Source organism: Tachypleus tridentatus, chromosome 1, assembly GCF_004210375.1.
Source record: "Tachypleus tridentatus isolate NWPU-2018 chromosome 1, ASM421037v1, whole genome shotgun sequence".
NCBI classification, from domain to species: domain Eukaryota; kingdom Metazoa; phylum Arthropoda; class Merostomata; order Xiphosura; family Limulidae; genus Tachypleus; species Tachypleus tridentatus.
Window position 1 is genome coordinate 36,072,408 of NC_134825.1, and position 21,243 is coordinate 36,093,650.

At 31.6% G+C, this 21,243-nt stretch overlaps 1 protein-coding gene across 1 annotated transcript; it reads left to right on the forward strand.

The window, feature by feature from the left end:
* Positions 1–10,588: 10,588 nt before the first annotated feature.
* Positions 10,589–15,124, forward strand: LOC143246616 (leucine-rich repeat-containing protein 52-like). Its single transcript, XM_076493687.1, has 2 exons — positions 10,589–10,728; positions 12,445–15,124. Exons 1-2 carry the CDS (start codon positions 10,626–10,628, stop codon positions 12,588–12,590), a joined length of 249 nt encoding a protein of 82 aa, XP_076349802.1. The 5' UTR covers positions 10,589–10,625; the 3' UTR covers positions 12,591–15,124.
* Positions 15,125–21,243: the final 6,119 nt, after the last annotated feature.

The window sequence follows — 21,243 nt, forward strand, 5'->3', positions numbered from 1 at the left end:
TGATAGTTATTTTGAAGGACTTATAATTCTAGTCTATTGTTAATATCGAGGCAAATTGAAATATAGCATTGAAAAAAATTTCTTAGATAAAATCTACTTTTATCGCATGAACAGTATTGTATATGCAGATAATTTTAAACAAACTTGCCAATGCTTTAGTCAACTCTGGAGTTAATTAACCAAACGAGTTTGACTTTATGACGGGTTTATCTAAACTTTAAAATTCATTGCAAGTATTTTATAGTTGACCGATAAGCTTGTGATAGCATTTAGTTTAAAAGATTTAAACAGCTAAATGAAACATTTTACAAATACTATGAAACAAAACTATGAAGAGACGAGTACGTGGAAATGTTATTTGTTGGACTGTAACTCACTATTCGCAGCCATCACGGTACCGAATTTCTGTATTGGCTCGTTACTTCAGTCTTCCATTAAAGAAGAAAGACCCACCTTTCGAAATTGTTTGGGTTATAGAATTTTTATTTTCTATCAAAAATTCTTGAACCTACGTGTTTTTCTGACATCATGACTGTGCAAATATTGTATTCTCGTGTTGAATAACTTAATTTGCAATAATTGGGTATGAGCCGCAGAATACCCGAATTTACCTACCTTTGACCACGTTTAGCAAAGGAAAAGATTAGATACAATATGTGTCAGAATGAAACATTTATTTAAACTAATCGCAATTAAATAAGGAAATCGGATTATGGGACCTTTACTGGAGGTTTGAAAGATCATTAGAAGTTCATGAAAAGAAAATCCGTAATCTTATGTTCTACACTGACAAAGATAAAACTAAAATACTCTTGGTAATAAGTTGGGTAATGGACACTTGTTTACTTTGAAATTAAATGCCCCCACATCTGAAAGGGCGAGCATGTTTGGTGTGACGGGGATTCAAACCCGCGACCATCAGATTATGAGTCGAGCGCCTTACCCATCTTGCCATGCCGGGCCTGTTTTAATAAAAATAAGAGTAACGAATTTTCAAATGTAAGAAATACTTATAGCAAATGCACAATTTCCAACTCGAAGGAAGATAAATATCAGAGAATAAACGGAACTCGTTTATCGAAATAATACAAGCAAACTAATCGGTTGTTTATTTTAGAATAAAGTCACATTTGGCTATCTAACTGTGTTAAACACAAAGAATCAAACTCCGAACTTTAGACTTGTGTGTCCATAAACTTACCGTTCTTCAAATGGAGGACAAACTAATGAGAAAAGTAAAAATTTCGATGTTGAAAAAACTATAACAAAGTTGTTCTATAACTTATTTTCGAATCAAATACAGTTATTGTATTTAAGAAAAACGGTAACACTTCGTTCAATTTTTTTTCCTTTTTGTTTTATCTTTTGTCAGTTACACTTGATCAATTTGTTGATTGATGTTATGTCTAGGAGTCAAACTTTGTGATGTTAATGAATGATTTTTGCCTTAAACGATCTCGTAACGTTACGGTTGACACAATTGTCGTGTGAGGACTTAATTAGTTGTTCAACAACAGAGCAAATATTGTAAACAGAATATTAGTGCTCAACCTTTCTGAACTGGGAAACATCGCTGGAAAGGTTTGCCTTACGCAAATTTTGAATCTTGAAAATGAGTTTCAGTAGGTTTGACGATTTACGACATAAGCAGTTGATAAGATGAAAATAAACAAGAAAGAGAAACCGATATTAAAAAGTTCCTGGTTGATGGATTTTTTTGACAGTTTAAGTGTTTCTTGAAAATTATGTAAAGCACTTCATTGTAGATCCTTTAAAAAAGCCAAATAATGTTAAACTCTCGTCGAGAAATTTTACCAAAATTATATATCTGGCGTGTATTTCAGCGTTACATCAAGGGCTAAAATGTGGTTTTTCTTGTCAACAATGAAGCCTTCTAAACAAACCATCTTTCATCGGCTTATTATCACAAAACTCTTGTGTGTTTTGAAATGTGCTGATGCTACACTCTGTTTAAATTCACATGTCAAACCATATTGCAATTTTATGGAGGATCAGAATTCAGGTACTTGTAAATTTTTGTGCTACAATATATATAATTTCGAGACACTAAATGTTAACACAGAAATGTTACTAAATTGTACGGAACAGTTAGAATTCGACATATGTAATACAGAAGTCCCCATATTTCCCCTTCAAATGATCAGTAAAACCGTCATGAATTTTAAGAAAATCGTATGGAAGATTGGTTCGACTCATATGCCGTTTGTTGTGTCTCCCGAGAGTGTGGTTTCTCCGTTTGATCAACTTGCGTTTTCTAATTCTGCTTTGATTCATATCGAGGAAGTACATTCTCTTAATAAATGGGCCTGGAAAGCTTTTTCGGCTCTGAAACCTAGTCATGCAGGGGCTTATGTTGATATTGTCATAAAGACGTCGGAATTAAATTATTTGCCATCAGAATTTTCCGAGATTGCTCAGGGAGCAGTGAACTCTGTCTCTATTACAAATTGCCATCTTATCTGGCTTGCTGAAGGATCTTTAGCTGAATTCTTTAAAATTACAGCCATAAGCCTCCAAAACAATAAAATAAAGTTGTTAAGAAGAAACGTCTTTTCCCGACCTGCCAATAATCTGAGAAGTCTCAATTTGCGGTAAGATTTCACTGGAGTGGCTATTTTATATATATCAAAAAACTGAACGAGTTGATTGTAATAGTTTAATATATGTATTAGGCAAAAAAAAAAAAATATAGAAGCATTTCACTTCATAAGATCACAAAACCTTTCAAAGAAATATATATTATACTTCTGATTCGCAGTGCTTTCGTATTTTTTCGAAATGTTGCATATTCGCACGATACATGTATCTTACTGATTTAAAGACTAAATTTTATACTTAACTTATTACGTTTAGAGAAAAAAATAACTTAAAAGGGCCTGCTCAATGATCGTTTTGAAAGTTACTTTAATGCTATTATTAATCAATAAAACATTTTCTGTTGAAATGTTTTAGACGTTGCTCTCGGTAGTACAGTGGTAAGTCTACGGATTTACAACGCTAAAATTAGGGGCTCAATTCCCCTCAGTGGGCTCAGCAAATAGCCCGATTTGGCTTTGCTATAAGAAAAACACACATTTCAGACGTCGTGTCGTTTAATAGTTTACATGCTGTCTATAATTTGAAATGTTTTTATATTTATAAATAACTTTGAACCTACGTGTGTTGTATATTGTGTACTTTATCTGATAACTCTGATTCTGTATTTTTTTATATAAATATATATGAGTTAAGCCTCACTGCCCATGGGTCAGTATTCTATTGGGTTGAGGAATAATTCGTGAGCGTTTTCTCAAGTTAAAAAAATGTATTCATAAATGAAACGCTTTCGCAAAATATTTCATGTCATTTGGTAGATAATTTTTGCTCTAATAGATGGTGTGTTTGATTTTCATATGTCTTTAATTTTTGCTTTCATTTTCAGCTCATTAAATGGGATGTCAAGGGGACAAAATCGAGCATTTTCGACACCATCTGCTTTTCGCATTTAATTTCTTGCAATTTCGTTTAAAACAATGCATACTATATACATGAAATTACATGAAATAAAGTATCATAATAAATGTTTTGGGTGTAATGTGTTCATGCATTGAAGTATTGTATAGTCTTGCATGTAATGCTTGAATGAAATTATTTAAAAACGCTCACGAATTATTCCTCAACCTAATATTTCAGTGTTTCATTCCAGCTCACCTGCTATTTTTTTAAATCTTGAGAGTCATAATTATGTTGCTACTATATTTCTAAAATATTTCTAACGATTAATTTTGTAAAATAATTGACATATAAAATTAAGTACATTTTAATGAGATATTGGAAATAGTACTATAAATTCACCCCTTTTTCTATTTTATGTATTTCAATACAATCTATTTGGAATAATTTAACTCAACAAGTTGCAAATTCGTTTTGTCGATTGGAGTTAATATATGTAAAAATATACATTCGTAAAAACTACACAGTGGCCTCATATCAAACTTCATGTTGATTCAAAATAATACCAATATTTTCAGTAGACTCTTTGTTTGTTTCGAAAATTGCACAAAGCTACACAACAGGCTATCTGTGTTTTGCCCACCATGGATATCAAAACCTGGTTTTTATCGGTGTGAATCGGCAGACATGCCGCTGTGCTACTGGTGGGCTTATAGTAGCTAATATCTCATTTTAATAATTAGAACGTTTCGACTAATTATTAAATTAAGACACTACCTACTTTAAAAGTTAATAATACTATATTTTGATTCAACTGAACATTAAAAGTTCATGTTGGCTGTTACAGTTCAAAAGAAATAGTAGTTCGCTCTGAATACAATTATAAAATGTCTCATAAACGAACACTTCTCAATCACTTATTTTTATACATTATTTAATTGCTTAATCAATTCTCTACTGACGCTTAAATCACAAAATCGTTAAAAAATTCATCTTGAAAAAATGTTAATAAAATATAACATAGTTATTAAAGTTTTTCACGTTTTAAATACTGAAAATTACAGTGAATCACTTAATTTTTACATCAGAATAACGTAACTTACCCTTAGAAACAATGGTGATCAGTATCAAATATTGAATTGGTGGCAAATGTTTAAAAAAAGGTTTTTCATCATTAAGTAAAATGTTCAAAATTTTATTTTCGAAAAGGACTCCCGTGGCACAGCGGTATGTCGATACCCGTGGTGGTCAGAGCACAGATAACCCTTTGCGTAGCTTTATGTTTAGTTCAAACAATAACAACAATATTCGGAAAAGTTATTCCATTTTAAATTATTTCAACTCTTTACTTCTACCTCCCTTATAATTTAAATTTCAGATTGTTGATTTGATTTAGCAGTATTAGCAAATTTTAATTGTATATGACATTTAAACTTTTTGACCTGTCGTTCATATTATCAGATTCCGCACAGTTTACTTTACACATATATATAAATATATTGATTGCAGCAGTTATATAATTATACCTTTCATCTCATTAAAATTACTATTGCCTGTTTCTAATAGTTGATGTGTTTTTATTATCCCAGCGACTATTTCCTTGAATTTTTTTTCAGTCTTGTCAACAGTAAAATTGTTGTAGCTTTTGGGTGTTTCGTTATGATCAAACAAGTAATCAAAATAAGAAGTAAATATTAGATATTGTTGTAATTATATTGTAATTATATATATAAAGACAAATCTCATAACAGTTCTTAATGTTCTCTTTTATTATCATAGATTTATTTCATTCAGCTTAATTAAATTTAACCCTCGGTGAAATATACACGTGTTACCTATTTATGCTGTAACTTTTGATGCAGTTTGTGTACCTTTATAAAATTTGGGTTTATAACTGGGACAGCCATAAATTTTCGAATTTACAACGCTAAAATTAGCGATGTGATTACCCTTGGTGGACACAGCAGATAAGCTGATATGGTTCTGCTATAAAAAAATAAACACACATAAAATTTGGTAGAGTTTTAGTAAGGATTGTAAGTTTCTCGTACACAGAAAGTTAGACTTTTTGATGAAATATTTTTACTAAAGACCTGTTTCTGAAAATATCGAGTCTGTCACGTTATTAGTTCAAGTGTGAAATGATGTTCATGTTAAAAACTATCCTTTATCTTCATAATCTAAAATATTATTTGTGTAACCTCTAAAACCTCTTAAATACATTTCAAATGTTTGTTTTGAGTAAAACTTTGTATTTTAGTATGTTATTTTCTCCATCCTAACTATATGGGGTCTGTCAAATTTACCGACTTCGTAACCACCGTGAAGAATTAGAAAATAAATATAAAATTACGTTTTTCGTTCTAGAATGATTATAGATTATAAAAGGAAAACACAAATGTTTAGTTTAAATAGTTCAAGTCTCAAAATATTATACATATGTATATTTATATTAACTTTCCAGTCGTACATGGCCAACATTACTGAACTGATACATCGCACATGCACTCATGCTACCGTATCATATAATATAAGACTGACCTTTAGCGTTTAGAAAGTGACCTGTTCTGGCTATGCCTTACTAGTATTTGGTAAAATACAGTAATATTTCAATTAACATACATTATATATGTATATAGATTATTACTATTTCCAAATAAGTTCTTAAACTTATTTTTATTACAGCATAAAACAGTGAACAAATTTTTGTATTGACGTAAAACTTCTGCATTTGAAATATTTTTTGAATACATGAAGTTTTAGGAGTTGCATAGTGATTTTAAAGTTTTGAATATCGCGATTCAGGATACTTTCTTAATAACAAGCAAGAGAACTTCTGATGGCCTAAAAATGCAAGCACTCGGGTCTCCCTTCCTGAAAAGCGGGGGTATCATGATTGCTAGCCACTCATTGTTGCCCGATAAACGTTGATTTCCTGGAATCGAGAAACCTCCTGCGATGTTTTATCACAACTCGAAGCAGATACTGGGTTTCCCGTTCATCCCTTGTTAGGAGACAATTGTACTCTTTAATGAGAGCAACTCCACTCTGTGTATGATCACTTGTGACAGTAAGGCTATTGAAAACCTTGAGAGCCTCCTTATAATCCTTTCTATCTGGCCAAGATAGTCCTGGTCCAGGAAGTCAGTGGACAGATGAAGCTTTTCAAAGAAGGACAGAGACCCTCTAGCCACAAGATCAGAGATCTGAAGCTGTTCAATAGCTACTGGATTAACTGTTTGTTTTTGAAGTAAGTGTATATAAGGAACAGTTTCCAAAAATGGAAAAAAAGGAACAGAACTGGGGTACAGTGTTTTATTCAGTGCATAAGGCATATTTCAACAAAGAGAAAAGATATGATGTTCTTATTTTATATTCTACCTTTTAAATATTGGTAATTTGAAATCATAATTGGTATAAAATCACAGCTTTATTATTTTGACATCACCTAATTTGAACCAGTGCTGCATTCAACATATCACGTGACTAAAAAATCGATATTTCAGTATATTCTTGTAATATTTACTTTTAAATTAAGATGTTTATTTGTTTGTTTTTAATTTTGCTCAAAGCTCAAAGCTACACGAGGACTATCTGCACTAGCCGTCCCTAATTTATCAGTGTATGACTAGAGGGAAGAAAGCTAGTCACCACCATCTACAGCCAACTCTTGGGTTACTCTTTTACCAACAAATAGTGGGCTTGACCGTAATATAAGAACGCTCCGTGGTTGAAAGGGCAAACATGTTTGATGTGTTGGGAATTCGAACCCGTGACCCTCAGATTACGAGATCACGATGTTGTGTGGTTAATATTTTCACCAAAACGTCCCCAGAATGTAGCTTTCTGACTGACTGAGGAGAGCCAGCAAACCCCTTTAATCACTTCTGAATAAAAAAGGGAGACATTTGCTCTAAACGTTTGTTTGACAAAGAATGCAGTATGATAAAATAAAGTACAAGTGCTGTTCAGAGCCCTCAAGACGTGGCCTTTACCAATGAGCTATTTTTTATCATTTTATATCTATTTGTAATTGAAGAATCTATAAGAAAGGAGGAATATTCAATGCTGAATAATTCCACTTATTATGGAGTTCTACTAGGCGACGCATTACAATGCTAAGCAATGACATTGCAACAACGCCAGGGTTGCGAGAGCACCATAATTAAACACCAGCATTAGACACAATGTCATAACAACTGTTCAGAACGTCGAACTGTTATTAGATTGTAGCCTAACAGAACCAGCTAATTGACATGGCGGGGGTCACTCTAAGACCACCAATCTACAGAAATTCAAGGCCAAAGTTGTGTGTTTTGATTCGACCCTTCAACCGATAGGATCCTCGCCCCCATTCGCGGGTCGTCACGTATGGAAAACATGTAAATAGACGTTCAGATTCTAGAGGAGGTAAACTGAAATACAGAATTTTTCTGGGAGGTCCCTTCACAACATACAGGAATTCACCTCCAGAGGTGGCAGAAAAATACTTTTACGAAAACCAAAAGTAGAACAAGCCATTTATTTAGTGTTATACATTCATTATTAAGATATAAATATCATATTTAATACTGAAAATAAATTGTTCAAACTCTACTTAATCATATATTTTCTATAAAAAATCAAAAATAGTAGGTTGTAAATTTAATGTTCACTATATTTTAACATAAAGGAAGGCAGCTAGTCATTACCACTCACCACCAACTCTTGGGCTACTCTTTAGCCAATGAAGAGTCAGATCGACCGTCACTTATAATGCCTTAACAGCTGATAAAGGAGAATGTGTTTTATGGGACAGGAATTCAAAACCGCGACTCTGATATTACGAGTCAAGCGCCCTAACTATCTGGTCATGCCAAATAAATAAATAAATTATGCATTATGTTTATTTGGTTACAAGAGTAAGGAAGAAGAACTTACGAATTTATTCAGCACCAGAATGAAAGACTGAAAAAATATAAGTGTGGGAAAATATAATACTTTTAATACATGCGACTGGTGTCTTCTTCTATACTGATAAATAAGGTAACGTTTAGTTGTTTATGCTCTAGTGGGTAACGCAGCAGACTTCCATAAACAAAACACCTGATTGAATCCTGGCCTTCAACGAAATAATTTTGTGTATTTAATAATGTTACGTATTATAATTTATTGTGGATGAGTATCCGATTTATTACGTTATTTAGATTACGTATTACTATCTGAAATAACTAGAAATTTGAGTTTCGAATTTGTAGTTAAGTAAATGTTAATATGTATTAAATTTATGTTATTTACCAATAAGACCGATAAACACGGTTTCTTTTGTTAAGAAAAATAGTTTTAATGTACAAACATATAAACAATACGATTTATAATAACAGTTATTACTAATAGTTATTACAAATGATGGTTTATATACAAGAGTTTTACAAACTATACCGAGTCTTATATTCGGTCTAGAACTGGACAGTTTATCGATAATCCAGTTCCACGACGAGTAAATTAGTTCTGAGTTGATACTGTTACGCCTTGCCTGAGCTCACGCTGTCTTTTTCTTTGCCGGTCTCACACCAACTACAAGCTGACTCCTTCCACAAAAGATGTTTAATGTTCTCGTAGAAATACTATCATCTGAAGTAATTACCTGAAGTTGAATTGTTTGTAATGTTCGAAATCTATAACGTCACTGGACAAATTCTGTAGTTTTCTGATTAACCGATGTTAATAACAATTATGGCTTCCTAGGTCTTTAACACATTGATTGTAGTTGTCTAATAATATTCTCTCCGTCCTTGGCTAGCCGCATTTTATAGGAATCACGAGAAATTGTAGAAATTTCGACACTGTTCTCGAGCGCTTTCATCAAACGAGTATTGTTGATTTTTACACTTAAGAACATTCCATAATTTTCGAGGATAGGCGGAACTTGCACAACACACAGTTAAGAATATATGTCACAGGCAAAAACAAATAATACACAAAACAAATAAATGTGCAACGATAAATTCGTTACAATAACCAGCGTTTTGTTATTTTAATATCTCATAGTTAAATAATAATAAAATATTTTTTTATCCAAGATATTAAAAATCACTTCTGTTTCAACTACGGTATATTATATCTTATAGAACAATGACTTGTCTCTATCACAAGCGTTATCATAAACACTTTTAAGTTTTTATGGAAGTTCATGTAAAAATATTTAAAAAAAAAACCCAAAACCAAAACGCTTCTTGAAAGAAAGTATTATAAATGTAAATGATAGTTATCAAAATGTTTTTATGGAATCGACTAAGAATAAAAGAGAAAAAGACCTAAAAATGACTGATATTTTTCTTAATGACACTGCTCAGTGTTGTATTTTATGAAATGTTTTAAACATAACTCCGTATTTAAAACAAACCTTAAAAGTATTGTGTTAAGGGGAGAAAGCTTAATCCTAGGTGCATTTATAAATATTTTATTCGAGCAAGTTTGTTCATGGTACAGAGCATTATAAAACCATGTTGTAATGCATATGTAAACTACATTTCTCATGAAACAGCAATGATTTTGTTTCCTTCTTTTTCTTTCTTCCTATAATACAAGATTGTCGATTTCAATAAACATATTGGGGTGTGGAATACTACAATAATCAAATGACCACTGCCCAGGACAGATTATTTTTGCAGTAATCTCATTAAGAATAAATTTTATTTGCTTGTCAAAAAAAAGACTGAAACACATTGAGCACATTCAACAACAAATTTTAAAATACCACATAGAATATCGAAACTTGTAAAATAAGAAATGATGGTCCTTTATGTTTATCTTGTGAACTTTCACTCCTCTAGAACAAATAGTATTTGAGATATAATAATTCTTATTACGAGTGCTTTTATTTACACCAGTTCTGTCTATTCAATTAAAGCATCAAGTTTGTGTTTTTTATTTGTTCATTTTTCCACGATATAGTTCTAACGTATAATTAGTCTCGAAGGAAGTTTCTTCCTCTTTATTATAAGAAACTGATGTCTTTGAGATTCACGTGTGTTTCTCAGTTTCAGTTCCTCGCATTATGTTTAATCTCTTCGTTCATCTGTGGCTAGTACGTTTGTTCGCAATTTGCATCCACAATAAAATACAGAATGAACTTTCTACTTTATAGTGACAACCCATTGTCATCTGTCCCTCATGAACTGTTCGTGGAAATGCCAATTCTCATGCATGTCGACCTAAGCAGAACAAACCTTCATCGTCTAGACCAGGATGTATTCATGCACATCATGGATAAAATGCATCTCCGCGTTGAAGGTGATGATGATATTTTGCTTATTTGCCACCAGCCTCGTCTCTATTTTCAATTATTATTTATTAAATTACACTAATAAAAATTGTTTTTTGTATAGTTAGGTGAATTCATAATATTAGGCATGTAGTTTAATGAAAAATATATAAAAATAGAATAACTCTTTAGTTAGAAAAGAGTTACTCTAAGCACTTTATAAAAGTCCAAAATAGAAATAGGCAGGACGTGTTCTGTTATGTTATTGTTTCAGGACTGTAAATTCGAGGGTTCATGGTGCGCTTCTCGTTGCCGAGAACGTGCTCTCGGCAACGAGATCTACTAATAAATCAAACAAGAATTGAGGACATTTCAAAGCTAGCGCAGATAGAAACAACAATAATCATTCCTGTGTATCATCGTTGTACTTGTGGTTCTAGTTACTGAATAAAAATACAAGTGGTGTTAAAACCGTACAGCTGGAATAGTTCAGTGGTTACTATGCAAGGTATTGTACGGTAGAATAAATCAGATAAACTATGTATAGATTTGTAGTAGTAACTGTGAAAAATGTAAGTACTATTAAAATAACAACTGTAAATAACTGGAACAGTTTATGTGGGCTACAGTAAACGGTATTGTTTGGCAGAATAATCTACATAAACTATACGTAGATTTGGAGTGCTAAATATTAAAAATAGAAGTGGTATTAAAACAACACTACAATGGAAAAGTTTATGGGGGCTAAATTACAAGGTGTTGTTAGGGAGAGTTAAATAGACAAAGTTCATCTGGATGGGGTCTCGTAAATTGTGTTAAAGTAACACAAAGTTCTAGTTGTTTATAAACTACGCAATGGCGTCTGTTCAGAAGGATATACTGGATGAACTCAAAGTATATTTCTGGTTTATGTCGTAAATAACCGAGTTTTGTTAAAACAACGCAAGGCTTTTGCATAACTAAAGTTTAAGTAGTTCATAAGTTATTTTACTGAGAATGTTTAGCAGCACACGGAAGATAAATGTTTTGCAAAATTGGCTTTAGTGAGCTAAACATAAATAAGCACATAAAAAGCCTGACCCGGCATGGACAGGTGGTTATTGCGCTCGATTTGTAATCTGAGGGTCGCGAATTTGAATCCTTATCACACCGAATAAGCTCGCTCTTTTAGCTGTGGGGCATTATAAAATTACTGTCAATCCCACTATTCGTTGATAAAAGAGTAGCCCAAGAGTTGACGATGGGTGGTGATGACTAATTATTTTACTTCTAGTCTTACACTGCTAAATTAGGGACAGCTAGCGCAGATAGCCCTCGAGTAGCTTTGCGCGAAATTAAAAACTAACAAACATAAAAAGCCAGCAGCGGAGGTTTTGCGATAGGAACGATTTATTTATAATACAACAATATTTTTAAATATTGAAGTAATAACATGTTCGTTACACAGGAAAATTAGCTTATTTTTTATTTAACCCTATTTCTCTGAGGTAAGAGTTATTGTGTAAGTTTTGTTATTCCCACTAAAAAGCATCAACATATAGAATGCAACACATCTGACATTTGTGTCTAAACAGCAACCATTAAGTTTTATGTTTATTCGTCGCTACCATGCAACTTAGTGTAAGTTATTTAAACAGTCAGTAACTTCTTAAAGTGTTCCAACTTATTTTGCCAAAAATAGAATTAATAACATCACTAAAGTAATTTTTTACAATTAAAATAACTAATATTTCTTATTATTTCAGCGTTGAAAATTACGTGCGACGAAAGAATCCTCTGGTTACAGGAGAAAAAAGAAAACGTGAATGCGAAAAACTGCACATGTGCAGAACCAGCAGAATACAAAAATTGGTCTTTACAAAGATTCTTTCACCAAATCCATCAAATTTAATCACTTCGGACTTAATTTAATATATTTTGTAAACAATCATTGTTTTTCATAGAAAACTGAATAATCTACCAACCTTAATCCTTATTTCTTATTGCAAAGAGAAAAATAACTAGATTTAATTTTAAAACTAGGTGTCATTTCATAAATTTTAGTAAAAAAATAGCTTCTTAAATATGAGCTTGTACGTTTTGCAGAAATTTCAAAAAGAGAAAACAATACGAGCCTTGTCATTCTTTAGAAGGAATTTTAATTTACTGGACATTTGAAAAAAATGGTTGTGTTCGTCCAATGTTAAATAAGGCTTCACAGTCGAAAGGATAATAATCTAGATGTTATAACAAAAGGAAGCAACAACAATGAAAATGAGTGAATTAATAAATACATATACAAATTTAGAATAATTATCTTCATTTAACAATACGATTTGCTTCGAAAAACGAAATAACTAAATGAATCTATTCAAGAACTACGAGGATGCAATACTTGTGTATTTTATAAAATTTAGGCCAAAAAATTTAGAACAAAGATTTTTTTTTTACATGATAATAATCAGCTTTGTCATTCTATGTGACGAAAAATAAGTTTCGTGAGAAACATTTACATTTACAGGTATAAAAAGGATGTTATTAAAATAGAATACATTTAGTTAAAACAAACACATTAAATTTAATTAAAATTTTCTAACCCAAAATGTTAATTGACCAATAGATTAAGGATATAGAAGTGTGAATTTTCTGTTAATTTTAATCTCTGTAAGCTATTTTTATAGCATATTTTATTGTACATTCTTGCAACTGTGTTATTAACAGAAATAAAAGGAAACATTATTTAAAGATTGTTTGAAACAACACGTTTTTACAATTAGAGTTAATCCTGCAAATGCAAATATTTACATCATACCAACATTTAATTATAATGCTATGTTCAGAATTTGATCCCCTCGGAGGGTGCAATACCAGTAGATTATTGTGCCACTTCATATTAAAATGAGCGAAAAAGTTTAATCGCATGGCAGTATTTCGATATGAATTAAAAAAAACACACGAAGTTCCTTTTAGGGACTTTAATCTAAAATGTCCAGAAGAGAATATCCCTTTTTTATATAAATTAGTTTAAAAAATTAATTATAAATACAGTTAATTTTTTTCAGTTTTATGTGTTAATTTTTAATTCTATAATATTTTGAACTACATTTCTGGAACGTAGATAGATTTTTTTAATAGAAATTGTTAAGGAATATTAAAAGAACAAATAAAAAATCGAATACGTATGAATATCTATAATAAAATAAAAGATAAACTCTGCAAGATTTATTTCATAAATGAAGTAAATCATGATGTTCCTTAACAAGAAATATTTAACATTTTATCTGCAGGTTATTTTGAAGTAAACGTTAGACTGTTAAAAGCTCCATAATTGTATAATTCCTTAATATAAAGATATACTTACCTTATGATTTATCTATTAATTAGAAATATGTTAATTAAAATTAAGGTTATTGTGTTACTTCCAATTGTTCAACATTTCCATAACTGCCAACGTACAGAATATTTTATACTATGGTATCACACAAAAATCTAAAACTGGCTGAATTTGATATTTTAAAAATCAAGTATCACATTTATGTATATTATTTATGATAATGAAAATCAATTAACATATACAAAAAATTTATTATACAGAGAAATTTGTAGGATTTATATTCAAATGTAACAGAAATAGATCTTGTAAATTTATATAAAAAATCAAAGTGAAAAGACAAACAAAGAGTAATGGTATAAAGAAGTAAAAATCCTGAACCCTTCATATATTTGGGAATTGACATAACGTACGTTTACGTGTGGTTAATGTGACTTTAAATACGTCTACCTGAACCTAAGTCTTTGTTTCTTAACCGTTAGCCTGATATGAGTTTATATATTTTTCGACTTATTTATTTTTGATTTAAAATTCGTGTTAGATTTTTCAACTTTTAAAGTATGAGGGATATTCAGTGCATTTATAAGAGCTAAATAATGAAGCACAAAAATATTTATTCCCTAATCACTCATTTTTATCTTATTTTGCAATTAAAAGTTGCAAACGCTATTGACGTTTCGCAAGTATTCTTGTTATTGAAAAATAAACGTCAAGATAGTTGTAGTGACCCATTTATCGTGTAAATGGTTGCACCTGGCTTAGATAAAGACGTAATAATAATAATTATGACGATACCCGTGAAAAGGCAGTGGAATTATGATATCATTTAAAGTAATAGCCTCATTTATCATGTGGATTTTTATGCCATTTATCTGATGTACTTAATTTTCGTTCACGTAAAAATTCTTGATGGGACATGAGTTTCAAGATTGCTACACAAGCTGTTTTAGTCATCAAAGTAGGTGTTTTAATTGTTTTCAGATATGATGAATGAACCACATTTAGCTTGAAATATAACGTGCTTTAGTGCTTTCTATAATGATTTTTTTTGAGTTGATCATTGATTCTTATGGCTTCTTCAGTTGTTTATCATGTTTATGCTTTTAAAATGTAATAAAATTAGTTTTGTTTTCATTTAACCCACTGTCTTGTTTGATTTTTCAATATCTGTTTCAATTTCTCTCCTTACACGCTTTTGTTTATCATTTTTCATAACTTTGTATGTCTAACTGTCTTCGTATCTGAAAGTTCATTTTTGTTTATTGATGTTTATTTATTTATTTTCTACCCTGCTTTCAAAATCATACTTTTCTGGATTATAAAATCGTAAAGCTTTCAAAAGTTGTTTTAAGATGGCGCTGTATACACTGATGTTTACTTTACCCTCGTCGTTTTGCTTAATAGATGATCGTGCTTACAAAATAAGTTTCATGATTAAAGACATTTTTAAACGAACAGACAGGGCTTAAAAGCGTAACGTTACATTCTATCACATGCTTTTAGATTTAGGTTGAGAAACGTTAATAATTTTTTTTTTTAAAGTCTTAGGTCAGTTGCTATAAACAATTGTTTGTGTTGATGAAATGTGAAAGGCTGTAGTTCTCTAATCATTCATTTGTCATATCATTTTCATCTTACACTATTGATACCTTGCGGAAAATTGTAATGGATCTGTAAGCTTAAAAAGTTTGCATTTTATTTGTGTTGTGAACAAAGTTCCATTTTATGAACAACCTCTCCAATTACATTTAAATTGTGCCTTGCGTGTCGACCATTTTATTACGAATTAGGCCTTTTACTGGTTGACCCAGTAACATGAATGAGACGCATTGTTCATATGGGTATTAGTATTCATAAATGAAAAACACTGGGGCATCAACTTCCCATTACAATGCTAATGGCCAAGATCACGAACGCAGGTAGTGTAATTTATCATCAGTTCATTTTCTTAGTTCATCTCAGTTTTACGCTTGTGTAGGAAACGGCTGATAATGTTTCTAATTATTTAGTACTTAAGTGTATCGGATGTAGAAGTTTCTATGTCTTGATTCGTGCAGATTTACAACAACTTGTATATGTTTGTGTTACAAAAGCACAACTTATTTATATGTGCACGTTAATCTAGCTTGTTAAGTAACATTTATCAAATGCACAGTTGAAATGGTCTGATTAAACTCTGTTTTCAGCTTTTGGTTAACAAGTTTTCTGCTATATAAATACTGTGTTTCTCCTTGCTTAATCAAGTTCTTAAATATGTTCGATCAAAATGTGACAGCACACATTTAAATCACTCGACTTTAGATAACAGGACACATTTAAATAATGTAGTAGAACACTTGACTGTAGATAACAGGACACGTGTAAAGCATGTACTGGAACACTTGACTTTAGAAGCAATCTGTTATATTTTCCATCCTGACTTTCTAGCCACCTGTTGGTGATGTAAAAATAATATTGATCAAACAATGGCAAATAAACTAATTTATGTACTATATTGGATTTTAATTTCACAAGTTTACTCTTAAATGCATAGAACATGATAAGGGAATAGGTGCGAATCGAAATTTCTTTAAATTACATTCACTTTTGAAGATAATCTCACTCGTTCTTGCAACATTCTTTGAAGGATTAATATTTAATTTGAGCAGATAAATATGTAAGTGAAGTTACCTACTGAAAATAAGTAGTCTTCATAATTTTATACCCAATTTTTTTCCTTTGGATGTAGCTACTTTTCTAATGTGATATATCTATGTTTTAATGTGACTAATTTTCCAATGTCCCATACTTACGTTTATACTATTAACAAATTTACAACTTACGTTACCATTTCAGATGAATAAAATTACAAATGCTTTGACGATTGGTTCCATTAGTATTAACAATGTGTAGTATATTAATATTAATAACTTACACTGAAATTAGTCATTTTATTAGGGCCTCTACTTAATATAGGCTTGGACTACCTTTTCCCATGATCACAGGTTTACAAGACTAATCTTTACATAACTATGTTTATTCATTTATAGAACTCAAGCAATCTTCTAACGTATCAAAGTATAGTCTGTGCAAGTAGATTAAATATAAACGAGTGTGCGTGTGTGTTATAGGAGATGAAAAAGTGATAACAGTATACAATCAACAGCTGGGTAAACTAAACTGAAAGTAATGAACTACAGAACTTCTACTAGGTAATTATTCGTTACTGATTTGTTTGTTTAGAATTAAGCAAAACGCTACACAACGGGCTATCTGTGCTCTGCCCACCAATGGTATAAAAACCCGGGTTTTATTTATAAAAGTCCCCAGACATGCCGCTATGCTACTGGGGGGTCGTCGTTACAGAAGGATCCATACACTTTGGTGTTACCCAGAATTATATTTAAATTTATGATTTACTTTCAATTATTTTATACGCTGCAATCTGTAGGTGCATTAGTTGTTGTTTTATTCTGCGATGTTATTATTCTTCAGAATAAATTATCTATTGTAAAACAAATTGGTCTAATTCTTATCTGGTACTGACTTACATCAAAATTGAAATATTATATTCGATGTCCTGAATATTAACAAGCTTGTTTATTTTGCATGTTAGGGAAAGAAATCCTGAGCTTCTGATATAGTGACTGTACTAGAAGTTTATTAGACTGATGAAGGTATATCAGAGCATGCATGTAATATCACGGCTGCGCGATAGTAGCTTAAAAGGTAGTTTCAACACAATAAATAAATTTTAATTAATTTATTAGAATAACTTGTTTTTGAACTTTCTGCACACGACTAGAGTTGACTTATTTAACGTAAGAAAAAATTAAAAAGGCATATAATCATTTTAAGACAGTCTGTAGAAATATTAATAAAAATTTGACGAATTTCCAAAAGCCATTGGAAATTTTCCGTATAAGCACATGATGGCGCTACCGCAATACCACAGAGCATACTGGAGATTGATTATCCGATAGTGTGTACATTAATTAACATTAAATCAGAATTCAAAACATGATTTCGGAAAATCAAACTAATAGCGAGATAATATATAATCTCCCTAATGAGATTTTGTTTTTGGTTAAACAAAACCTACACAATGGGTTACTTGTGCCCTACCCACCAAGGGTTTCGAAACCCGGTTGTGCTATAAGCCATCAGATATGTCAGGCACGACAATGACTTTGTTTTTTTTTTCCACGATCTCTTAAATTTTAAAGAATATCTATGTTTCACTGATATTATAGTAAATTATGCTCAATTGTAAGCAATCGTTGCAGTTTTAAATAACAAAAGAGATACCATTAAAGTTTATTTCTTTAAGTTTTTTTAGATACGTAAAACTGGAAACGAAACACATTGAAAAAACGTTTAAACTCCAATTCTTCTCTCCAGTTATACTAAAACGATATGATATTGTTATTTCGAAGCAAAGGATAATGCTTCCTTTTACTTGGTATGGTCAGTTGGTTAGGACACTTGACTCGCAACCTGAGGGTCGCGAGTTTGATTCCCTGTCCCATCAAACATGCTCGTCCTGTCAGTCATTGGAGCGTTATAATGTTACGGTCAATCCTACTATTTGTTGGTCAAAAGTAGCGTAAGAGTTGACAGTGGATTGTGATCACTAGATGCCTTCCCTGTAGTCTTTACTGCTAAATGAGGGACAGCTAGCGCAGATAGCTCTCGTGTAGCTTTGTACAAAAATCAAATCAAACCAGTTTTTTTACTCTAGCCCTCAATTTAATAACATTTGTGTGTGATGACTGATATTTGAGTATATCAGTATAATTTTACTAATATAAGAAGTCCTTAGGGCAACTTTTTTACAGAAACATATTAATACATAACAAGATAAAAATCAAGTGCTGTGCCATCTTCATAGTTGATGACTCAGTTAATCCAAAAATACTTCTAATTCGAAATGCATGATTAAACATGATGATAACTTGTTTACCTGAGCAACACCTATTTCATACAATGAGCTTAACATCCAGGATGGAGGTGTTTCAGAGGGAAGAAGATCAGTTGACACACCCACCGCTTACTTTTAACCAAACAATGGAAGTTAAATTACTGTAACAAAGCGTTTTTGGTTACACCAAGTTTCGAACTAAAGACATCAGGCTCTCGAATCTGATTCATTAACAATACGCCGCTGTTAGGCACGGTATACCTGATACAGAGATAAAACTGTTAGATACAGAAAAAATGACGAACAACAAGTCAAATTCGATATATTTTTTTGGAAGTTTAAGTATATATGTTTATTTATACTTACTTTTGTATAAACTTTGAAGACGATGTTTGTATTATATCAAAGTGAAACACCATGTGATTTTTTTTTATATTTAGCATTCATGATAAATATGAGAAAAAAAATGTTATTGGTGAAATTTTTCAAAATTGGAAACACACCTTTTCCTTACTTACAATAATTACTTGATTAATATTATATACAGCAGAGGATTCAGTTTAAAAAACATGGTTGATGTTGTTTATGAAGCACAAAGTTATACAAACGGTTATCTGTGCCCTGTCTATCATGGGTATCGAAACCAGGTTTCTCGTAGTTTAAGTGTGCAGCCATACCACTGTGTCACTGGGAAGGAACTTTGTTAATCAAATTAATGTAAATATACAAGCAAAGTGATTGAAACTCATATTAGTAGTTGACTTCAAAATGATTTCACATTTACATAATTTTCAAAGTAAATTAGGCTTGGCATGGTCAGTTGGTTAAGGCACTCGACTCGTGATCCGAGGGTCACAGGTTAGAATCCCTGTCACACCAAACATGCTCAGCCGTGCAGGCTTTATAATGTACGATTAATTCCACTATTCCTTGGTAAAAAAGTGGCCCAAGAGTTGGCGGTGGGTGGTGATGACTAGTTGCCTTCCCTTTAGTCTTACACTACTAAATTAGAGACGGCTAGCGCAGATAGCCCTCGTGTAGCTTTGCGCGAAATTCAAAACAAAATCTAAGTAAATTACGCAGTTCTTCTGTTTTACTTTACAAAGCTCTTATTGATATCAGAGAGAAAGTTATTTTAACCAAACAAGATAAAGGCGTCGCACTCGTTATGTTAAAAATAAATAATTACGTTATCAAAGTAAATGATGGATTATAAAAATAAATGTTTAAAGGTAGGTAAATACCGAAAATAAAAAATATTGGATGAATTCATTAAAATAAAGGTAATTTTGTATCGTAAAATGTTTTATGCAAACCATTCGTGTTCAAAGAAATAAGCGTGAAATTCCTATAAGTCTTAAATAAAACGTTTCACTGTAAGATAGCGGTCAGGTTACAGACCTATAACGCTAATGTTGAAGGTTCGATCCCCCGAGATAGACACAACAGTGTGCTTTGTGAAGACAATACTATTAAATGTTGATTTTGATTTACATGGCTTTAGAGCTTTTTCTAATAAATCGTTGTTGATAATATTCTAAAAAGAAGTTCAGTTAAAGAAAATCGTTAGTTTTCATGTAAGAGTCTATAACCATGAGTTGTAAAGCACGAGTATTTTTTTGGGAAGGCTATAAATAGTTTAATGAATCTTGCTCATAAAAAATCACAATGAAAATATCTACGATTAAGTTGATGGTGTCAGTATTTAAACACAACAACTGACCACTTTATTTGGACCTCTACTACGTAGTTATAAAAAATATAAAAGACATTATAACTGTGATATTTCAGGCGAATGCTTGAGTCATAAATATGGAGATTTAGTAATCTGTTATTCAAACAGACGATGTGCAGCACTCTTTCAAGAGACGTTGTAATCAAACAGACAATGTGCAGCACTCTTTCAAGAGACGTTGTAATCAAACAGACAATGTGCAGCACTCTTTCAAGAGACGTTGTAATCAAACAGACAATGTGCAGCACTCTTTCAAAAGACGTTGTAATCAAACAGACGATGTGCAGCACTCTTTCAAGAGACGTTGTAATCAAACAGACAATGTGCAGCACTCTTTCAAGAGACGTTGTAATTAGTGCCCATCTGATCTAAGTGTTGTTATCAAATATATTTACAGACTCTTTAATTATTTATTACTTTTATTAGAGCCTAACATCGAATAAATCTTTGACTAAAAACATTTACAATTTCAACCACTGATAACAAACCAAAGTAAATGGTACTCGTCCGAAACATTAAAAAGTAAATGTATCCTATCACTCAATATTGTAGGTTAGTCTCGTTGTTCTAACAGCGTTTACCATTAGCCAGTACTCAAC